This window comes from Xiphias gladius, chromosome 14, assembly GCF_016859285.1.
Source record: "Xiphias gladius isolate SHS-SW01 ecotype Sanya breed wild chromosome 14, ASM1685928v1, whole genome shotgun sequence".
Lineage (NCBI taxonomy): Eukaryota > Metazoa > Chordata > Actinopteri > Istiophoriformes > Xiphiidae > Xiphias > Xiphias gladius.
The window spans coordinates 21,238,403-21,259,637 of NC_053413.1; the positions used below are offsets into that span (position 1 = coordinate 21,238,403).

At 41.9% G+C, this 21,235-nt stretch overlaps 2 protein-coding genes across 3 annotated transcripts in view; both read left to right on the top strand.

Moving 5' to 3' along the window:
- LOC120799265 (collagen alpha-1(XI) chain-like) overlaps positions 1–2,056 on the top strand; it is an 85,431-nt gene extending 83,375 nt beyond the window's left edge. Inside the window, exons 67-68 of one of the 2 annotated variants that reach the window (XM_040144292.1) lie at positions 809–993; positions 1,086–2,056. In XM_040144292.1, coding sequence (XP_040000226.1) covers positions 809–955 — 147 coding nt within the window. In that variant the 3' untranslated portion in view covers positions 956–993; positions 1,086–2,056. Of the gene's footprint in view, positions 1–808 lie in introns of both variants that reach the window. The other variant, XM_040144291.1, reaches the window with a different exon arrangement.
- Positions 2,057–9,672: 7,616 nt separating this feature from the next.
- On the top strand, positions 9,673–21,030 carry LOC120799096 (noelin-3-like). Its single transcript, XM_040143982.1, has 6 exons — positions 9,673–9,741; positions 12,824–12,967; positions 14,294–14,449; positions 15,682–15,901; positions 16,957–17,063; positions 20,353–21,030. The coding sequence occupies exons 1-6, from the start codon at positions 9,673–9,675 to the stop codon at positions 21,028–21,030; spliced, it is 1,374 nt and encodes a 457-aa protein (XP_039999916.1).
- Positions 21,031–21,235: the final 205 nt, after the last annotated feature.

Sequence of the window (21,235 nt, forward strand, 5' to 3'; positions counted from 1 at the left end):
TTCCAGCTTCGGAAATGTGAATAGTTGCTGGATCTCTTAGTTTTTTATGATATTAAATGGAATATCTTTCAGTTTTTGACTCTAGGTCACGTTGCCTTAGGCTTTGGGAAACTGCGATGGGCAGTTTTTCCAGTTTTATCCCATTTTATTGATCAAATAATTAAGTGATTAATCAAGAAAATAATTAATAAGTATATTAATCACTAATGAAATCTGTTAGTTGCAGCCCTAGTGAAATGTGAAATGGTATATACTGCTTGATAATTTAACGGGAGTTGGAACTTTTTTCTAACACTTATACAACAAATGAGGAAAGAAAGAGACATCTTCTTTAAATTATTTAAACTGATTAATTGCTTGGTCTGTAAAATGTTAGAAAATAATGAAAAAAAGGAAAATTAGCAAATCTTCACATTTGAGAACCTGTAAACGGAGAATATTTGGCATTTTTTGTCTGATGTATGACCATAAAGATTTTCAGAACTGTTGTTGATTAATTTTCCGTCAATCAAATTAAATACTTGTTAAACACTTTAACGCTAATGGGTAATAACAATACAATCAGATCCCTACTGTTTGAGGACAAACATAAGAAATTGTGTACAATCACTAGATCAATCCCTCCGTTTTCTGGACCTGCTTTTTCAAGGTCACTTTTTATATAAAATATGAAAAAAATAAATCTGTACTTTTCTGAATGATTATCATTCAAGTCCTTAGATAACCTGTTCCCCTAAAACAGTGTAAGAAACATACTTGGACCCCTTTACTGAATACTTGTTCGCTCATTTGCCCTTTGTTTTCGCAGCTGAAGCAGGGCTATTCAAGGACGGTGATGGAGATCAACACTCCCCGTATCGACCAGTTGCCCATCATTGACGTCATGCTGAATGACTTTGGGGACTCCAACCAGAGGTTTGGCTTCGAGGTCGGCCCCGTCTGTTTCCTCGGCTAGACACGCCTCTACTCCCCGCTGAAGGACAGGGTCGGAGGGTACATATTAACACCCACATGCTGATATCTGAAAACCTTTACCTTCTCTCCCCGTGAAGCAAAAACCTGTGTTTTCTTTTGTTGCCGAGAAGATCCACTCAGAACCCGGAGAAGAAGAGTGTCCCCAGGCCCTGTCATGAAAGCACTGACCAGGGGGAAACTACTCCTCGCCCTTGTAGGGCCAGAATCACATGACTTTAACTTAGTAGTGAGAGTGACATCAGGAAAAGGACATTTGATGCCGTGGTGGACAGCAGCGCACTTTCAGCAACAGAGAGAGGATCCACTCACCCCAAGCCCCATCCTCCCTTGTCCTTCCCGTCCCACCTTGCTCCCTCTCTGGATGCTCCAGGTGCTGCTCTGAATACAACCACAGAGGTGCTTTTGTGCAGAATCACAAAACACTCAAGGTGCTACAAAAAGTGCTTTTTGATAAAACTGTAATTATTATTATTATTTTGTACAATATTGTTCTTTTCCGAATCCACTCTAAAAACTTGCATGTGCCCCAGCTCTTAAAGTTCAAATAAATATTTGGTTAACTATATTAGAAATAAATCCTATAGATATATTTGATGTTAAGAACAAATTTGATGAGAAATACTATGTCATTCGTGACATAATTTGACAAAAGCTCCAATTTGTAAGTATAACAACATCCTTTTGTAAATAATACAGCTTTCATTATTTGACTTGTATGAGAACAAACAAACTGGAACACGACACTTAACTCAAAAAGCATTTTGTGTTTTTTCCTGACATACCAGTTGGTATGCCCGTAAGGAAATTAAGCCATAATAAGATGAGATAGTAATATAAATATTGTAAGAAAGGGCTTATTTTTCCAGACAGACTTTACTCACCTGGATGTTATACCTCACTTTCTTTCAACAATGTGGACATATTTGGCTCCTCAACCATGTTTATATCCTGATAACACAATCAGGTTTGAACCTTTTTTGTGGTGGCTAACTTACAAAAAAAAAAGATTTTTGTGTACTTAAATTCGTCCAGTTGCTTTTTTTTTTTTTTGTTTGTTTGTTTTTTTTTTAATTCTCGAAAAAAGCCCTGTTGATTTTCTTCTTTGTAACAATGAACAAAATGTTTTCAACTGCTTTGGATTGTTCGTTCAAAAATATTAAAAATGGATTCTGAAAAATGTTGGGTTGAATGTCTGTATTGTTGGGTATTTGAGTACAGAAATGATTAGGGCTCTTTTTGTGATTCTGCGCTGCCTTATCCATATTACCCTCCTTCGCCATGATAATTTAAGATTAGAAGGATTAGTGGTTCCAAGTGTTTGGGCTCATGTGATTGATTCTGCTGAGCCCAAGTGCTATGATCTCCTCCAATTTCTTTCTCTGACTCAGATTTGATTTTGATCAAGATCTGTTTGCATCTCCACCTCCTTAGCTTACAACTATGATAGCATAGACTTCAGAGCCGCTTTCGAACCTGTGTAATTACAGTATGTTTACAACCTATGTACAACTGAAATAAATTTTTGGTGCTTTGCCAAATGCACATTGCAATGGTTTGCATTCACTTACAGATTATCCTTTATCCTAATAGCAAATGAATTAATATTAGTATTAAGCCAAGATTTGATGAAGGGTGGACATACAATGCATGTATTCTGATATCTAATGTGCCAACACTGCATGACAGCAACACTCAACGGGCTTGTATTAGGCCTCCTAATTGCACCACTGGATTCAGTCAAACCACATGCCAGACAAACTGACTCCAAAGTGCTGCCCTTGCCTCCAAAACACAGTTTTTCGGGCCAATTATCATGCATTGTTGATATTCTGTTAAGGGTTTGGAGTGGCTGCATTCAAACTCCCTGCTACCCGTGAGTTTGAGCGACCCTCTGAACATTTACTTAAACTCAAAGCACAGCAACAACCAAAACTTTCACTTTTCTGAGACAGCACCAATCAGTTTATATATATATCTATAGATATATATATAGATCTATAGATATAGATCTATATATATATATAGATCTATAGATATAGATATAGAGATATATATAGATAGATAGATATATATATATATATAATATAAAAACATGCTGAGTCATTACAGAGAGTTCAGTTCAGCTACATTTATCCACATAAAGAACATACAGTATAGATGGCATGTGTACATTTCATGATGTTTTATGTGATTTCTTTATTCCCATGCTTTACAGTGAAAAGAAATGCTTACATATATCATAGGCAGTATAGTTTACCACACAATCCACATAATGTTGACATAATAAAAGCACACAGTATTTGTCCATGCCACTGAGGAGTCCCCAGCAAATGCAATTATCTTTGTTCCCACTGCGTTTGTCCTTTTGTCAGCGTTTATGATAGTGAAGCCTGCAAACCATCAGATTTTACAAAACAGATGCAACAGAAAAGTAAATTTGACTTTCCGTCACGTCAAAAACAGTACCAACAAAATATCGGGAATGTTTCATGTGCATGTTCTCATGTGACAGTGGTGAAAGCAATAAGATACGTGCAAGGTTTTATCTTTAAAAGCTTCGGGTACAGCTTTAAGGTTACATCAAAATAAAGAGGCAAATATAAAATGGATCTCGTCATTACATGTTTGTATTTGGTACAAAAATACTCAAAAGGAGCTCTAGCCTTTTTAATTTTTTTCTCCTAACCAATTATTTTTCTAGCTGCAGAGGGTTTTGACTTCAACTCGCACTTTCTGACACATCGACAATAACGACACAAATCTGACGACACAAATGGCTCTCTGTCCGGGGAGAACTCTAAATGTCTCCGACCACTGTTTGATTAAACATGTCACTCGACACTCCCCTCCTGTCTAGCCAGGTACCGCCACGCCAAGCATGTAATGGCAGACTTTATACTCTATACGAGCTGTTATTACACTGTCAAAAGCAACGACATACCCCTGCCCACCAGTAAATATTAATGTCAGCGCAGAAATCGTTATACCCTTGTCCTTTTCACAAGAGGTGATTTGGTAGCAAAGGACTGCTATTTACAAGAGTCATGTAGACATACATAAAGTTTTAAACCGTGGTCCTGACATTTAGTGCAGCCGTTAACCGCCGTTTCGCACGTCTTCGAAAACAATTAGACTTTACTTCCTGGGTCAAGCTGTTTTCAGCTCACCTGGACTGGAATGTCACTTTCAGCTCGGTTGTAGCTGGGACACGCTGCAGCCCACAGTGGTCGGGATCTCGGCGCTTAAAACACATACAAATCTCTGTCTTCAGCGGTAAACGATCCTCGCGTTAACAAACCTCCGTCTCAGCCTCATTTCACCTGCCGTGTCTCGGGCAATGCTTTTAGCCCACACGCAGCAAAAACATTCTGACTTTCGTGAGGTCTGTTTAGTGTTGGCTGTCGAAGTCCAAAACTGTTTTCATTCTGCTGTATGATTCATTACATCTGTTAGAAAAGCAGTCTCTGTGTACTTCTTGAGGGCTGCACGCTGTCATGTTCAGTCAAGGAAAGCACATATGGTGGTGAGTAATCTTACTGTTTGTGTGCCTGACAATTCCGCTTGGGCCGCTAGCAAGCCATCTCTTTCTTTTTTGTTTTCCCCGTCGTGTTTAGATTAATACAGGGCCACCTGTTTTTTTTCGTCTTTGAAGGCAGAACAACATGTTTTGCTATAAGGTGAAAACGGTTGCAGAATCCAAACCAGGAAAGTAGAACAGGGCTGGCGCCGGGGCTAGGGGCTGGCGAGCTTACTCTTAACTTATCCATTCCAAACCGAGGCCTAAACCCAGCTCGTCACGGCCGATCTGCTGGGACACCCACTTTGGTGGAAAAAAAACCCAAACAATTCTGTCAAAACTCAAGGGATGCTGTGGGCTACAGTCACATCTGATGAGAGGCGGGTTACAAAGAAAGGAGAAAAGATTGTTTGTTTGTTGTTTTTGTCTATTCTGTGGAAGTGTTAAATTCTCCATACAGTATATTCTTACACATTTTCTATACCCATTTAATCCTTTCCCGGGCCATGAAGGGCCGGACTGTTTTCACAGCCTGAATGAGGCCAGAGGAAAAGAAAGCACCCTGGAACATTTCCACTCAGTCTGGGGACTACCATGAAGAGACAGTCGCATTTAAAGCAGTGGACGATTCCGGTCTCCGATTCCCCTTAATTTGGATGGTTTCAAGGCGGACGTACCGTTAGCTTAATCAGCTAGCTAGCAAACGTTTTCTCGAGGTGATACTGTTATAAGACATGTAATCAAAATTCAATCAAATGTGGAGTGGTGACTGTGTTTCGTAATCCTTTTGTAACATCCAGAAATTTAGTAAAATAGCTAAGCTGGCATTTGTCTGGACGTTGGGTGCATGGCCAATCCTACCGGCAGCTACGTTGACAAGTCAATTAGCATAGCCGCTAATGAAGAAAGTTATCTAGATTAGATATAGCATTACCCTGGGGCTTTTCCATGTACTTTTCTTTGGTCCGTTTCAGTCAATTAACAGGCATTAAAATGATAAGAATAGAGAAGAAAAATGCAATTTAGTAATTAACATTTCAACATCACCAGTGTGATGGAGAAAAAGAAGGGAAAGACAAGATAAGGTTGAATGACAATAACATTTTTATTAATTAACATTTTTTTCTCTTAGTTGCCAGCAGGATTGAGATAACAATTTCCCTTTGTTATGGGTGTCCATGAGTGTGTTGAGATTTAACTCTTACAGTCCATTTTCAGGATAAGGTCATTCTAATTGAGTGGCCCGAAATCCCAAATCCCAAACTGGCCTCCAAGGGCTTCATCTGTACCACATGTGACACCCTCCATCCCAAAATCTGGTCAGCTAAAGCTGCTCTTAACCAAGGCATTTACCCTCCAACTGATTCAGCAACACTGTCCTAGTGACAGTAGGACATGTCTTTTGTACTGGAAAGGTAATGGGTGTAAATGTTTGTAACTGCAGAAGAAGAGCAAAAAAAAACAAAAACAAAACAAAAACCCACAAAACAAGTGTACACTTGTTTTCCTGGATAAGGGAAGATAAACATGACTTGTTTAAAATAGCCAACACAATGTAATTTTCAGCTGTTTGGAGAGGAACATCAGAAACAGCTTGTACTGACTGGTGCCTCTTTTGTAGAAAGATTGTTCATTCTAATGGCATTTTCCTGAAAGACAGAATTTCTACAGACAATAATTCTGCTGTCCTTACAGCATTAATATTTTTTGGTCGTCTATTGATTTTTTTTTTTTTTTGCTACTTCAGTAAATACATTCATGTGGCAATTTTGAAAGTGTATTTGGACTGAAAAATATACCCTGGGCTCGTCATATGTCATAACCAATTTGAACCAGAATGAGCCACAAAGCATGCAGAAGCCAGAAACTCATCAGGAATGCAGGTCATGGCTTTAAAAGCCCTTTGTTCAAGTGCGCCAAGAAACTTCTGTCTCCTCCTGTCAAAGACCCTTCTTGAGCTCAAGTATTCCCTGTTCAAACTGTTTCACTTCTCCGACGGTACCGTGCTTCGATTCCCAACCCATCACTCCTCCCTTACCTGCTGCTGACCGCTGCTGGCTGCTGATCCAAAGAGGGCCTGGGGACACCCCTAGTCCTCAGGCCTCCAATTAATACTGGCTGCTCTTACGTTAACATCGCCTGGAGCGCCCGGCAAAGGCTTAAAAACTGACCACCCCACCCACCTAATCTCTGAAATCACGTGTGCTCCAACTGGCCTAGCCCGACAGAGCTTTGCATCCCCTTGTATCTTTGCTTTCTTTTCCACTATCTAAACAAAGACAAAAAGGACAACTTGTCCATTTTCCTTTAAAAAAACACGGAGTGATTGGCATACCAAAGTGGATGGCTTCCCACCAGGATTAAGGTGAATCCCGCAGTCAAGGACACGCTCTGGCTGTTGCTGATGCCTGTGAACAGCCTCCACGGGGAAGGTCTGAATGGCAATCCAAGTAGAGAAGCCATGGCTCAGGCCCAAGTCAAGAGCTGTGTAGGTGAAGAATTTTTCAGCCACATTAGAGACAGTAACCAGAGACGATTGGCGCCTGATATCTGCAATTTGCTTCGAAATCTGTTCCCTGTTCTCTGACTCATAACTCTGTCAAATCTTAATACACAGACATGGCACATACACACGGGTGAAGGAAAAACCAACATAACGTGTCTCAGCAAGGTGTTGGGCCACCATGTGTCGCCAGATCAGCTTCACTGTGCTTTAGCATTGATTCTACAAGTCCCTGGAAGCCTACTGGAGGGATGAACACCGTTCTTCATAAAGATATTCCCTCATTTTGTTTTCTCTGCAAAGACTCTTAATCCTTTGTTGATGCAGTGACAGTGTTTTTATAAACTGAGTGATCTCTTTATCATGAAATATGAATTTAGGATACTGATATTTTAATCCTACGCCCCCCCCCCCCCTGTGCTGTGTAATATTACCAAAGACACTTCTTCAAAATGCTGCAGAAAATGTTCTTGAACAACTGTGGGAACACTGGCAAGGACCAATGAATGAAAGCAGCCTTGAATACTTTTTTTTTTTTTTTTTTTAAACACAAGTCAGCAACTGTATGAAGTTTTATGTTCAGACAAAAAATTTTCAGTGGTCTCGTATAAATCTCAACTGAGGTAAAACAGCTTGAGCGCAAAAGCTGAACAAACAGCTGTGTGTCTTACTCCTGCCTAAAATGGTGAACTCCATTTGTATGCATCATGAGCACTCCACACATTATTTAATACCTCATCTCAGTTATTCTAAGCACCGAAGAAGTGTCATATGGAAGTATGTGACTAATGGCTTTGGCCTGAGAGGAACGCCACAGAAAGCCTCGTGTCATTTGTTTCAATAATGTGACACATTTTAAATTCCTCTGGTCTTGGAAATCAGTAGACAGTCAGTCCACTCAATATACAAAAGAACTTTATTTTACTTCCCACACGTTGCATATACCCATACAGTAAGTTTTCATTTTGTTTGTAAAGGTTTTACGATATCAGTCTGAGATTTCTGCTGCTATCGAAATACAAATTAAAATGGTAGAAACGACTAAAATAAAAGGGCTCACGGTAAGTATGAGATACTAAGTCAGAATTTTGAGTTTTTAAAGCAACTATAAACCAATTTTTTGCCCGAACTTACACAGAATTACCATCCGAATCTGCAGCTCCCCTTGGTTTTACAGAGCTTTTGTAGCTAAGTTTCAGTTCGCCGTTTAGCTTTTCAGCAAAAAAGTTCTAAAAACCACAAGGTACACTACCTGCATAGCACTAAACAGCAGACAGACCCAGATAGAGACTAGTGGGTGAACATAGTGATGCATCTAACAGCTAAAGAGCCAGATATTTTCTCTCAGGAGTGGATAGTGACCAAAAACAGAACTAAAAGTGAGTGAATATTGTGAATATTGGACTTACACAAAATGTGTTTGCTTTGTGCTTCAACGTTTACAATTTACATTGTGTGACTGCTTTAAGTAAAAGAAGTGTAAGCGTGTGGCCTTCACGGTCCGGTCACATCAAAATCCGCCTGGCGAAATGTACTCGCTCAATGTGGAAACGTAACGTGCAGGGGCTAGCATGGCTAGTGGGCTAACAGCAGCAGTCCCCAAAGTTGTTCATTACAGAGCGTTCAATCACACATTTTACTGCCATTCACCTCACGCTGCTCCAACAATTGGAGCTTCAGTTGTTGCCCTTTGGGTTGGACTTCAATAGATATTCAAATTCTGGTAAGTCTCATAAGTTTGACTTACTATCCCATCGGTTTTTCATAATTTTAAGGACTATTTATCTTCTCACCTCTCCTAACTTTTCCCCTGTTTTTGTTTTTTTTAACCTTGGCACAGATGGGCTTCCATACATGTCACTAGAGGTAAGCTGGACTAAAAAAAAAAAAAAAAAAAAGTTTTGTAATATGGGTGAATTTACCCTTTAACATTCACAGTTTGCATTAAAACATAAAAGTGATTCTCTAAAACGAAACAACGCTCCTCTTTTCCAAATCTTGTTCACCCATAGTCTTAAAATAAATAAAATTAAATAAAAATAAACAAATAAACAAATTTGAGCGTAGGTTATATTATTTCGCTGTCAGCTATCAGCCGCTATCGGAGTATCCCCTCGCGCGCTTTCTCTCTTTCTCTGCGCGTGCACCCAGGCACACAAAGCGCGGCAGCGGCGGCGGCGGCGGCGGCAGCGGCAGCTCTGACCGGACGCCTCTGCCTTCTTGTTGTCCAGCGAACGCTGCCGGCGGCAACTTTTGTCACCGCGTTACAAGCCGGATTCGTCAAAAGTCAAGAGCGGCAGCCGGGTGATGTCACATCCGTGAAGAAGGCTCCCCTCGGTCTATAACGCAGCTCGGGTTTTTAGCTGCGTGCCTGCCCGCAAACTTTTTTTCCTGCTTGCAGTGACGAGGTGTCCCCCCCCCCACCCCGCCCCGCCCCGCGCTGCCCCACATGGCGTGCGTAACTGGGGGACGAGCGGACGGATGCAGCCCCCTCCTTCCCGGGAAGCCGCGGTTTTCCACCGGCGCGTAGTGGACGTGGTGGCGCGAGCCCAGGGGCAGAAACTTGCGTGAAAATATTTGTTCCCGTCGCGGCGGAGGAGGAGGAGGAGGAGGCGGCGGCGGCGGCGGCGGCGGTGGTGGAGGAGGAGGACGCAAGCACTGCGCTGCAGCCGGCAGAATGTGGTCGCTGTCCGCGGTGCTGAACCCGCTGCTGTTCCTGCTGCTGGTCGGGTACTGCCCTTCGGTGGTGAGTTTCGCCCGATGCCGCCTTTGTATTTCTCTCCGACGGCGCGGACTTAACTTCAACATCAGCTCGGTCTGCCGCGTAATACTAGCGACTGCAAAGCTCAGGTCACCGGGGATGTAATTAGTCAGGGTGGAGCGTTGCGCGGCGGCTCGTGAAAGACTGAACGCACAAGGAATGAGTCATTTCAGTTTCCTGCCGTTATTGCTTATTTGGCTGATTGTTTGCCATTGTCACCGTAGCCAATGTACGGACCCGTGCGAGCAGGGACGGGCAGTAATTATGTGGAAAGAAATATTCTGAGAAAAAAAATAAATAAAATACCTAATTTAAAGTAGTGGTGGATGAAGAGGCACCCTCACAGCACTCATGTTTATTGCCTACATAAACCACATTGCACTCATATTGATCCTGGAGTATTGCCAAGCATATAACTCACTTTTGAGGGAGAGTTCAGTCATTGTAAAAAAGAAAAAGAAACAAAAAAAAACATTGCTGCTGTGGGTTATTACCCAAATCCCCTCCTAGAGAGAAGAAGCAGCAGTAAACATCTTGATAAAGGCAAATTCCCTTTCGCATTCAGTAAAACTGACTTCAACTGAAATGACCCGTTCATTGCTGGTCCAGTTTTCTTTTTCACGCCACCTCTCTGCTTTTAAAAGGGAATGCTTTAAAGGCAAACGTGCCCTGCCGGTGCGAGCTTCCGACGCCGGAATGCATTTGGGAGCATTATCACAAATTAGGAGGAGCAGCCTGCAGATCACCGGGCCATTTGGACCAGAACAATGGTCGATTAGGTTCATCCCACCCATGCGGAGTGCAAGCCCTTTGCCATTGTCCTCATTGCAAAGCAGTGCCCTCTCATAGTATCACCTTCCCACAGAAAGAAAGTGATGTGCCGGATCAATGTTGTTCGTTTGTTCCGAAACCCGGCGAAGTGCTTACAGGCTAAGTCAGCACTCAAAACCGTATTCAGATCTGTCAGAAAGTGGAAATTAGTGCCCCGAACAAAAGAGCAGCAAGCTGTCGGAATTATTCAATAAAAGAAGAACTCTTTGTGCAGAGTTCCTCGCAAAAAAACAACCACCACAAAAGAAAAGAAAAAAAAAAGCCTAGTTGGAGAGTGCATCTGGCTTGGCTGAGCTACAGATGCATTTTAATATGACGAAATGTGCAAGTGAGAAGAGGGGAAAGGATGTGCGTCACTCGAGAGACAGAGGAGAAAGACCGTTTTAACAGATTAGGGAAACTGCCTTCTTTTTTAGGAGCTTTTTCAAAGCAAAGTGAGGAGAAGAAGGGTTGAGGAGGTTTTTTTTTTTTGCTCCCTCTTTCATCCCGTTCGGCTTTGATGCCATGAGAGAGAGGCTGATTTTGGCTACAGTCATGGTGCACCAAGCCATCTAGTCTCCCTGATCATTTCCTCGACTACTACAGTGAAACATGACCACCAGATATTACAATTCAGCATGACCCTTTTTTTTTTTTTCCTCTGCTGCTTTTCGCCGGGGTTTTATTCCTCATGAAATGCAAACTAGGCAGAGGAGTTGAGGGGGAGATTATTATATTCTACTTTCATGGCTGTCATCAAATAATCACATCGGGACCGGCTTTGCATCAGGGCAAAAAGTACCGTCACAAGTAGACCACAAACTTTACAAGCAGCCGATAGGAAGGTGGACAAAGATCAGGGCTGCGGTGCTTTGATAATGCCTGAAACAATTTTCTTACGATCTGATAATGGTAACATAAGAGAGATGTCCCGTGGAGAAGAAAGCAAGCTCAAGAGAGTAAGAGAGATGATAGCGGAGAAGGTATTTTATTTGTTTATTTACTTATTGACATCAAGATAACATATGGAAGGAAAAGGAGATTGCAATTGTTAAAAAGCCAACGTAGTAATAAGGTAAGTCAAATTCTTGTCTTGCAGAATTCCAACTACTGGTTTAGGAGACCATTTCATTCTTAATTCTCAATATGAAAATATAAACTAATATCTTCACGCTTTACCTGCAAAAAAGCGGCCTCTCTGTTGGTGAAAATGCTGAGTCAAAGCCTGCTCTTCTTCTCTGGCGTGACGACTTTGCCTGCTCAGAGCGGACGCGATCTCTCGCGGCCAACTCCAAACGCGCGGCAAACTCGCCCAGGCTCACAGGTGAGGCTGGATGGGGGAAGGACAGGATGCGCGACTAGAAGCAGGGCACTTCAGTTTTCTCTCACCACCTGCCTCAAGGGCCGCAGGATGCCAAAGTTCACATGTTTTACATGTTATTCTCCCCGCAGATAACAAAATCCAAAAAAAGTAGTTGGTTGTCTGCCAAAGAGACTAGTAGCGCAGACAAAATCTACCGTCTGCAGTCAAAGGTTGCCAGCATTTGGCTGGAGGCCTGTGTTAATTTCCGAGGCCGACAGTAAACAGCAGTATTGTTCAAATACTTATTCTGCTGGTGTGTCTGATATGTATCAACTTTTAAGGCACTTCAGGACACTCGCTCAATATTTGGAGCCAAACTAGTTTTTACTGTGTACACTCTGATAGCGTCTGATGGTGTTGCATTAGAATATGCTGCATTGGCTTCTGGCGCATAGCTTCACGTCATTCAGGCTTTATACTCTAGAGCTGCGGAGCGCGTTGAATGTAATAGAGAACGGGAAAAGCTCCCAAAAAATCAGGTTTATCTGTGTCCTCCAGCAGGACTTTCAGTTAAGGCACTGGGAGGCCTAGTGAGGAGAAACAGGGGCATTTTAACACTCAGGTTCTTCATCAAGCCCAGGAAAGACTATTTATTGGTGAAGAGGAAATTCACTGGAAACCATATACTGTGAGTGGAGGAATATCTTGCAGAAAAAGCACTTTGTTCTTTCATAGCCCAAGCTTTTTATAAATCAGTGGAATTGGTTGGTGTCAAAGCTTTGGGGACATAAGGCGGAAGAATGGACGACCCATGAGGAAAAAATGAGAAAACCATAACAGCTGTGTGCTGCAATTTCACGATAGCGATATCATCGGAGTCTAATTTATTTTGTGTGTCTCTCTGCGGATGTGTGTGCTGCGTATTTACGACCGTGCCTGTGTTTCCGTATGCAGACCATCAGGCCAAAGGAGGGGTGGCAGGTGTACAGCTCAGCTCAGGATGCAGATGGGCGTTGTATCTGCACAGTGGTGGCACCTGAACAGAATCTGTGTTCCAGAGATGCCAAAGGCAGACAGCTCCGCCAGCTCCTGGAAAAGGTGTGAGCGCGCACAGCCACACACACACACACACACGTTTCTGTTGATGTGGCAACGCGCACGCATGTACACACACACACACACACACACACACACACACACACACGCACACTCACTCTCTCACTGGCACATTTACTGTAAGCAACCGGCGCACCTGAATTCATATACACATATCCCATCGATTTCTATCGTTGCTCATGCTTCTTTGTTGCCCTAATCCTCAGAGAGATTGCAACAGCCAGGTCCATAACCCTATTTTCCACTTCTGCATATATTACATGGATGACATCAGCTGAATGGCTGCTTGCGAAGATGAGAATGCTCTCCATCTCACCTTAACAGAACTGGACTGCCCCTCGTTTTTTGCAACAAACCATTGAAGGCCCAACCTTAAAAATGGGTTGGGAGTATTATCAGGCTTTTACGCGTTTAATTGGAAATGTTACTCCTGTCAGAAAGTGGACTATCCTCGGATTTTCAAGAATTTTTTTTTCACATCTGCCAACATGGATTTTCTTTCAAATAAAAGCCTGCATCTTGAATTGATTTCATAAAATTAGCTCTGAACAACAGCCGACGTTGTGAATCGAAGTAGAAACATGAAATTTAATTCAGAATGTTAGCTTTTTTCTTCCACCATGACAGTAGTGATTTAATGCATTGTCTGCAAACAAACGAACAGCGCGGCGCTGGAGTCACTTTCCTCAATTATTTTGCCATATAAGGACACATTGCTCTAGCCTACATTTTAATGTTGTGTGCCAAAGGGTGTTCTCTGTCATTCACTGGGGCCTTTGACACTAATGTACTAAGCCGCCTCAGGGCTTCAGCGAGGCCATTTCAGCATCCCTCCACCAGAGCCAGAAAAGTATGCAGAACACAATGTGCGAGTGTTGTGCCACTTTGCTGGTGATGTGCTCCAATAATGTTGGTTGGTTACAATTATAGCCAAAGAGAGAGGAGAGAAAGGACCATATTTCCTCTTGTTCAGACACCCCACAGACCTAGTGAGCTTTCGTTATTAATTGTAAATATATACTCCGAAATATGGTATCAAATTCGGCAGGTTCAACAGTTATCCATGACATTAAAAAAAAAAAAAAAAAAAAAAAAAACAGGCAGTTCGTCCATGTAAAATTAATTCAAAGCTCTGTTCAGCTCACACATGGATGGTTAAAAGACAATCATGTTACAGGTCAAAATATCGACTTAGTCCTTGGGTGTCGGAGCATGGCAGGCTACTGAGTGGCTGAACATGGAGGACATTGTAATCTGTGTGTCCTGGACGGAAAAATCAGTGCAGCACCGTTTCATTCTTTTCAAAAGGTGCAGAACATGTCGCAGTCAATCGAGGTGCTGAACCTGCGGACGCAGCGGGACTTTCAGTATATCATGAGAATGGAGAGCCAGATCAAAGGACTGCGGTCAAAGTTCAGACAGATCGAATCGGACAGGAAGACGCTCGCCAGCAAAAACTTTCAGGTATATAGTTTTATGTTTAAACCTGTGAGAAACATCACAGGTTTAAACATAAAAGAATCCCTTCTAAACATGAAAAGGATCGCGAAGCATCTGCACTGGTAAACTTTCACCCCCGATAGGATAAATACAGGTCTACCACTGCTCAGCCAAGGACAATGATTGTCTGAAGATCTAGACAGGCTGTGAAGGCAGTATCCAGCACAGACACCAAAGACTCCTTATCAGTGAGAGCGACAGCACACATCCCGATCATGACATGAAGTCTATTCATTATCCATTCGTTTGGCGCTTACAAAGGACAGGAATACTTTTTACAGCGGTTACCAAGCAGAACAGCTGCACGAGTTAGAAACTTTGTGAGTTTATGTGCTCCTCGACAGCACCGTAGCTACGGTAAGGGTAGTTTTCTGTCACATGCATTCATCTGTTATATGAATCAAAAAGACCCTAATTCTGATACTGACTCTGCTTCTTAACCCCACTGTAATAAATAAATAAAATAAATAAACTATGAAAGCTGAAGGTGACTGGCAGTTTTAAGCAATTTTGATTTGGATCTGACACAAAGGTAGTGCCGATTCTTTTCACTGTGAAGAAATTTGAAGGCATTTTCACAGGGCAGAGAGGGTTTCACAAAATTTGACACGGTATAATTGATATTGCCTTTACATAACAATAATAATAAGAGCAATTACAATAATAGTTAGCGCTATTATCATCCATCAGTGAAAGTTGTTTTGTTCGTGCTAGAGCTTCTCCCTCCTTCTTCCTCTTTTGTTGCAGCACTGTTTGCTCTTTCTCATGATAAACTTTTGATATAGATTTTTTTTTTTTTCTGTAAATATTATGGTAAGTGTTAATGCCGTTTTCCCTCAAGCAGTAGTATTTTTCATAACAATCAATTATTAAGAAGTGGACAAATAGTCTGCATTTGTGCAAAACAATGTTGGAAGACTGTTGTTTATTTTTATCAAGTATTGAGCCACTACTATAAGAAGATGCAGGTATCAGAGTATCTGCCATTTATTTGGCATTGATCCACCCATCTCTAGGTACTGAGTGTTAGAAAAACGTCATTTTCTAGATAAGTGAAAACAACTTAAAAATGGTGGCCCTATTACCATAAAACATCCTGAGACTGCCGCATCGAAAACAAACTGAATTCTTTTGCCAGATTGAAAGATTTGTTAGGACAGGTATTTTTGCAGCGGTACATTCCTGGTGTTTTCTAGGAGCTAAAGGGAAAGATGGAGTCCCTGCAGCCGCTGATCCCTGTCCTGGAGCAGTACAAGACAGATGCCAAGCTCATCTCCCAGTTCAAAGAGGAGATCAGAAACCTGTCTGGCTTGTTGATGGGCATCCAGGAGGAGATGGGCGCCTACGACTACGAGGAGCTGCAACAGAGGGTCCTGAACCTGGAAAATCGGCTCCGCACCTGCATGAACAAACTCAGTAAGTCCATTTCAGAAAAATCACGTCCGGGCACGGTGACCCTAGATTAGTTGATGGCAAAGGGATCTTAGGCGCATTTCGTGAAGCTTCCAGCATTTTTCCAGTATTTTAGATACAGAGCGAGGGACAAAGCACATCTGCTACTGGAGGCAGAAATAATGTTGGTGCTTTGAGAAAAACCTCAATTTACAGAACCAAGTAAAATGTTTCCAAGGTAAATGGTGGTAGCATCGTGAAACTTGAAAAAGTGCAACCCAGGCTTATACAAAGTCACGATCGATAACTTTATTTCATATCTTTGTTTTTTGTTTTTTTCTTTTTGATTACCTTTCTGTTTCCCACTCTGCCATTCGCAGTTGGGCACTGAAAAGCTGGGGTTTCTTTGCTTCCTCTGCTGAGATTGAACTCGGCTAATAAGATCTGCACCCAGAGCAGCTTTGCCTCTGACAAAGGTTTGCGTAGCTAAAGCCCCAATTTGCCAACTGCTATGTCATCAACACTGATGGGGCCTGTCAGCGTAAATAGCTAAAACGTGAATGCTAATGGTTTGCGGCTGGAAATCTGACTGAGCTGGAGATGATGACTTAAGCATTCATTGTGCTTGAGTTTTGATTGATTAGGTAAAATAGCATTTAAATACTTAATAGGGAACTTGCAAGCTTAAGTGCAAGCCTACTGTCATCTGGCACAAATTAAAGTGGCTGGCAAGATGAATCAACTGCAGCTCAAGTGCTTCAAATATTAAACCATGTAGGTTAAATGTTCCACCAGCTTCGACACAAGAGTGGGGGTTTTTAAAAGTTGTTGAATCGTGGCAGTTTCTCTTGTTGTCCTCTGTATTCTTATAACAGCAGAGAGAGCATGTGGTAACGCACATATGCTGCACACAGAGCATCCAGAACCAAACATTTTTTTGATTGAGAAATAAGCCACTGCCAGATTTAAGCACTCCATTTACTCCAGTATCAACATCATAACATGGGCTGTATATTTTATCTCGTGGAGCGGAAGAAGTTTGGGCTGTATGTGACCGGAGCTGTGTGATGTGTTCAAAGCATGTGGCAAGCTAATGAAGATCACTGGGCCACTGACAGTGAAAACATCGGGGACCAGATTTGGAGCCTGGATGACCGACCCGCAGGCGTCTACCAAAAACAACCGGGTGAGCCCCGTTAATGTGCTTCTCTTTATGTATTGGGGGGGGGGGGTTGTTGAATCACAACACCATACTCCGTAAAAACTTTTTTGTACATTTTGATGCTGAGTTCAAACGTGAAACCTGATGTGATGACTTGTATGTGAAGCAGTTGGGTGGTCGGATTCTTGTACGTGAATGTGGAAAATAACTCAACACTTACCAAATTTACTGGAAGAGTCTGCACTCTGTTTATCACTTGGCACGGGGCCGCCGTCATAGTGTTTTACAGAATGCGTAAAAGCCAATATATACAGCGCAAGATGTCTAGGACTTTGTCAGTTTGCCAATGTGTACTACACACTTTCGTGATCAGCCTTTGAATGATGCTGCACCTTTTAAAACAATTTCAAAGTAAAAGTAAAGTAGAAAGAAATTGTGACTTAAAAAGCGAAAATAATACACACACAGTCACGGAATAGAGTTGCAGAAACGAGAGGAACATTACCCTGCGGAGTTTTCTTGTAAAGAAACACATTGTGTTTACAGTGCATACAGCGTCACTCAGCAAACTAAACTGTGTAAATCCTTGACCCCTCACAAACTTGTTAAATACATTTTCTTCCCCTTGAAGCATTTGCAAAGCCATTTTTTTTTAAATACTGCAGAGGCTAAGTGCTGGTTTCATATGAAATAAAATTCAGGAACAAGTTGCTCTTGAAGTTGAAAAAAACTGGTCACAGAAAAGAAAAAGCCTTTTTTTTTTTAGTCAGGTATAGTATCACAGAAATTATTCCTGACTAAGTTAAGGCTTTTCACACAACTTTTCTATTTGCTTTGAACATTTTCTTTTCTGTAATATATTTTTGAATGTTTTTAAAATTCCTTTTGTTCACATCCATGTGTGCTATCTAGCTAACTCTGAACAAGCGGCCATCTTCTTCCCTGACGTTCGCGGACACTTTGCGTCCTAACACGTTGCCTCCGCCAGCTGTCCGTCAGTGTGGTGCAACAGAGTGGGAATTTGTATTGTGTCCCCCGTCTGCCGGTTACGCAAACATACACATATACAAACAAACACATACCAGCGTAACAGAGACCTGGTTCCTGTAGCGTGAAGCACATTCAACTTAGTCTGGCTCACTTGGGCTTACTTAGCTTCACCGAGCCTAACATTTGTCGTCCCGGATAGCCAGTGTCACGAAGCTGGTTCTCAGCTGGCTCAGTTAACTCTGGGCTTACCTATCCAACCACGAGTGCGCTCACGTGACGATGGGATTGTTAATTACAAGCGACATCATCAGAACCACGAATGGGCTCATATGATATGAGACGGGACAGGGATACCCGAGGGTAAATTTGGTCATAGCGACAGCAGAAAGTGATATTCCGCCGGGTGAACCGCAAACAATATGATGACATAACTAGAAGTAATTTCCAAATATTGAAATAAGGTAAAGGCTACAAATAAGTTCAGGGAATTATTGCCTCCACTAAGGAGGTTAAGCCTCCACCCTTGTCTGTTGGTTTGTTGGCTTGTTTGATTTATTTTTTAAGCAGGATTGGGCAGGAAGTACTAAACTGATTTGCACCAAACTTGCTGCAGAGACGGGGCATAGACCAGGGAAGAACCCATCAAATTTTGGTGTGGATCTGGTTCAAGGGGCAGTTCCGGGAAGTTTTTATCACTTTCCCTAACATTGCGAAATAGGGGATTTATCAACATTTTTGTAATTTTCTCGGGAAAGAATTTATGCATCCTGATGTAAAAAATCCGACACATTAAATGTGTTGAGATCTATGAGTGTGTACAGTTTGGTACAGATCCAGATAATAATCCAGATCTGGTGGAAGAAAATGCTGAATTCAAGTTATGCACAGTCTACTATTTATGACTCACTATGTTTTATGGCAAATAAATAATTTATTTTATCAGACTACTTCCAATTTCCTTTTGGTTTTCGAATATAAATCTAGACAGACGTGTAGGATTGTTTGGCCTTGTTGGAGGTATGCGCCCTACCGAGTGCAATTGTAGTTATATATGTCTTTAATATAGAGTGAGCTTGTTTTTTTGGTCTGGTGATGAACAAACTCTTGTGAATATGTGATGCACATAAAAAGTTACAGATAATACTTCCCCTGCCAAAGCAGAGAGGAGAGCAAAAGAAAATTTGTTAATGTCTGATGAGTTCTGTCTGACTGAAATGTTGCATTTATAATTACGAGAAATATTTAACAGCCTGTGAATTATTTTTCTAATAAAACAGAGGACATAGTTTTTATTTCCAATTATCATCACAATGTTATTCTGAGCCGCAGTGATGGAATACGAATGTAAAAGCATCAACATTGTCAGGAGTCCTGACAGGAATGGAAGAATCTTTGTGCAATTAAAAAGCAACTATAACCCTCATTTTGTATTTTGTAGCAAACTCTGGCTGCGTCTGTTAGACGTTTCGTTTTAGAAACCAGAGTGACAAATGAAAAGCCTAGAACAGCAAAATGATTCTGTTGATCCATAGGAATATCTATTGCTCTTTATTACTCGCCACCTTAGTGTTAACTCTTTTGTCCATGTCAGGATCCTGTAGGAATGATGAGATCCGTGTTTACAGTGGTCTGATTGGTAAGTAGTCAGGCTGGTGACAGGTTTTGATCTGATCCTCTGCTCCAGTGCAGGTTAGCCGTGCAGCATGGGTCACCATGGTGATCTGTCCTGCCTAAAAGTGAGCCAGCTTTGTGATACTGGAAAACCTGAGTAAGCCCAAAGATGTCTGAATAACCCACGAATCTCACTTTGTGGTACAGGCCCCAGGCCTACAACACTGCTCTGTAGCACCAACCGAAACCAAAACTTTTTAATTAAATAACTGCGAAACTGCTCAGATACTTAAATCCTTATTCATCCCACTTGGATGCTGTATTCTGAGATTATTAATCTAAACAGTCTCTTCCTGTTTCCAAGAGTAATTAAAGTTAACTTCCCTCAGTTCCAGTTTTAACTACCAATAAAAGGGAATAAAAGTCCATCATTGTTTGGCTGGGTCTTTTTATATCCCTTTTGGTGGTCCAGCTGTGTTCTGCCATCTGCCTTTGCTAGGGAATGCCCTTTTTCTCAGACTTTTTTCATGCACGAATTATCATATAGATCAGATTTTTTTTAAAATTTTAGAGGTGATTAGGCTGTTTTAACTGAATGAGAAAAGATTTTATAGATTCTTGTAAATTTACATCTACTTTGGACCGACCACCTGGAGTTCCTTGTAACTGAAAATCACAGGATAATTGTCTGTTTGTATTAATTCTTTCCCAGGTCTGGTACATGGACAGCTACACCAACAACAAGATAGTAAAAGAGTATAAATCCATTGCTGATTTTGTGGCAGGAGTCGAGTCAAGAACATACAACCTTCCTTTTAAATGGGCTGGAACCAACCATGTGGTGTACAATGGCTCCCTGTACTACAACAAGATGCAGAGCAACATCATAGTCAGGTACAGCTTCGAGACGGGTCGCGTGGTCACACAGAGGGCTCTGGAGTCGGCGGGCTTCCACAATGTGTACCCCTACACCTGGGGAGGCTTCTCAGACATCGACCTGATGGCGGACGAGCTGGGCCTGTGGGCCGTGTACGCGACCAACCAGAACGCTGGGAATATCGTCATCAGCCAGGTGAACCCCGACACGCTCCAAATCCTCAACACGTGGAACACAGAATACTCAAAGAGGAACGCCGGCGAGTCTTTTATGATCTGTGGGACACTCTACATCACTAACTCCCACCTTACTGGTGCCAAGGTGTACTACGCTTACTCCACTAAAACCTCCACTTACGAGTATACAGACATTCCCTTTCACAACCAGTATTTCCACATGTCTATGTTGGACTACAACGCCAGGGACCGTACCCTCTATGGCTGGAACAACGGCCACCAGGTCCTGTTCAATGTTACACTTTTCCACATCATTAAAACTGACGACGACGCTTAAGCGGAGGAACATACTGTACACGTGAAGGGAAATCATGAAAAAATGGATGGTTTCACCTGAACGTTCTGATTCATTTTATTTATTCGTTAATTTATTTCATTTTCCTGATTAGTTTTCTGCATTATATACAAATTTATTTATTGACATTTAGCTATTTTGCCTGTTTTCACATGAAGAGTTCATTAGTTGAGATATTCTCCATGTG

Bases quoted from the DNA above. Each gene is read 5' to 3' on its own strand.
- LOC120799096 (XM_040143982.1), top strand. From the start codon at position 9,673: ATGTGGTCGCTGTCCGCGGTGCTGAACCCGCTGCTGTTCCTGCTGCTG. The intron at 14,450-15,681 runs GTATATAGTTTT...GGTGTTTTCTAG, and splicing joins TCGCCAGCAAAAACTTTCAG to GAGCTAAAGGGAAAGATGGA. The intron at 15,902-16,956 runs GTAAGTCCATTT...ATGTGTTCAAAG, and splicing joins CACCTGCATGAACAAACTCA to CATGTGGCAAGCTAATGAAG.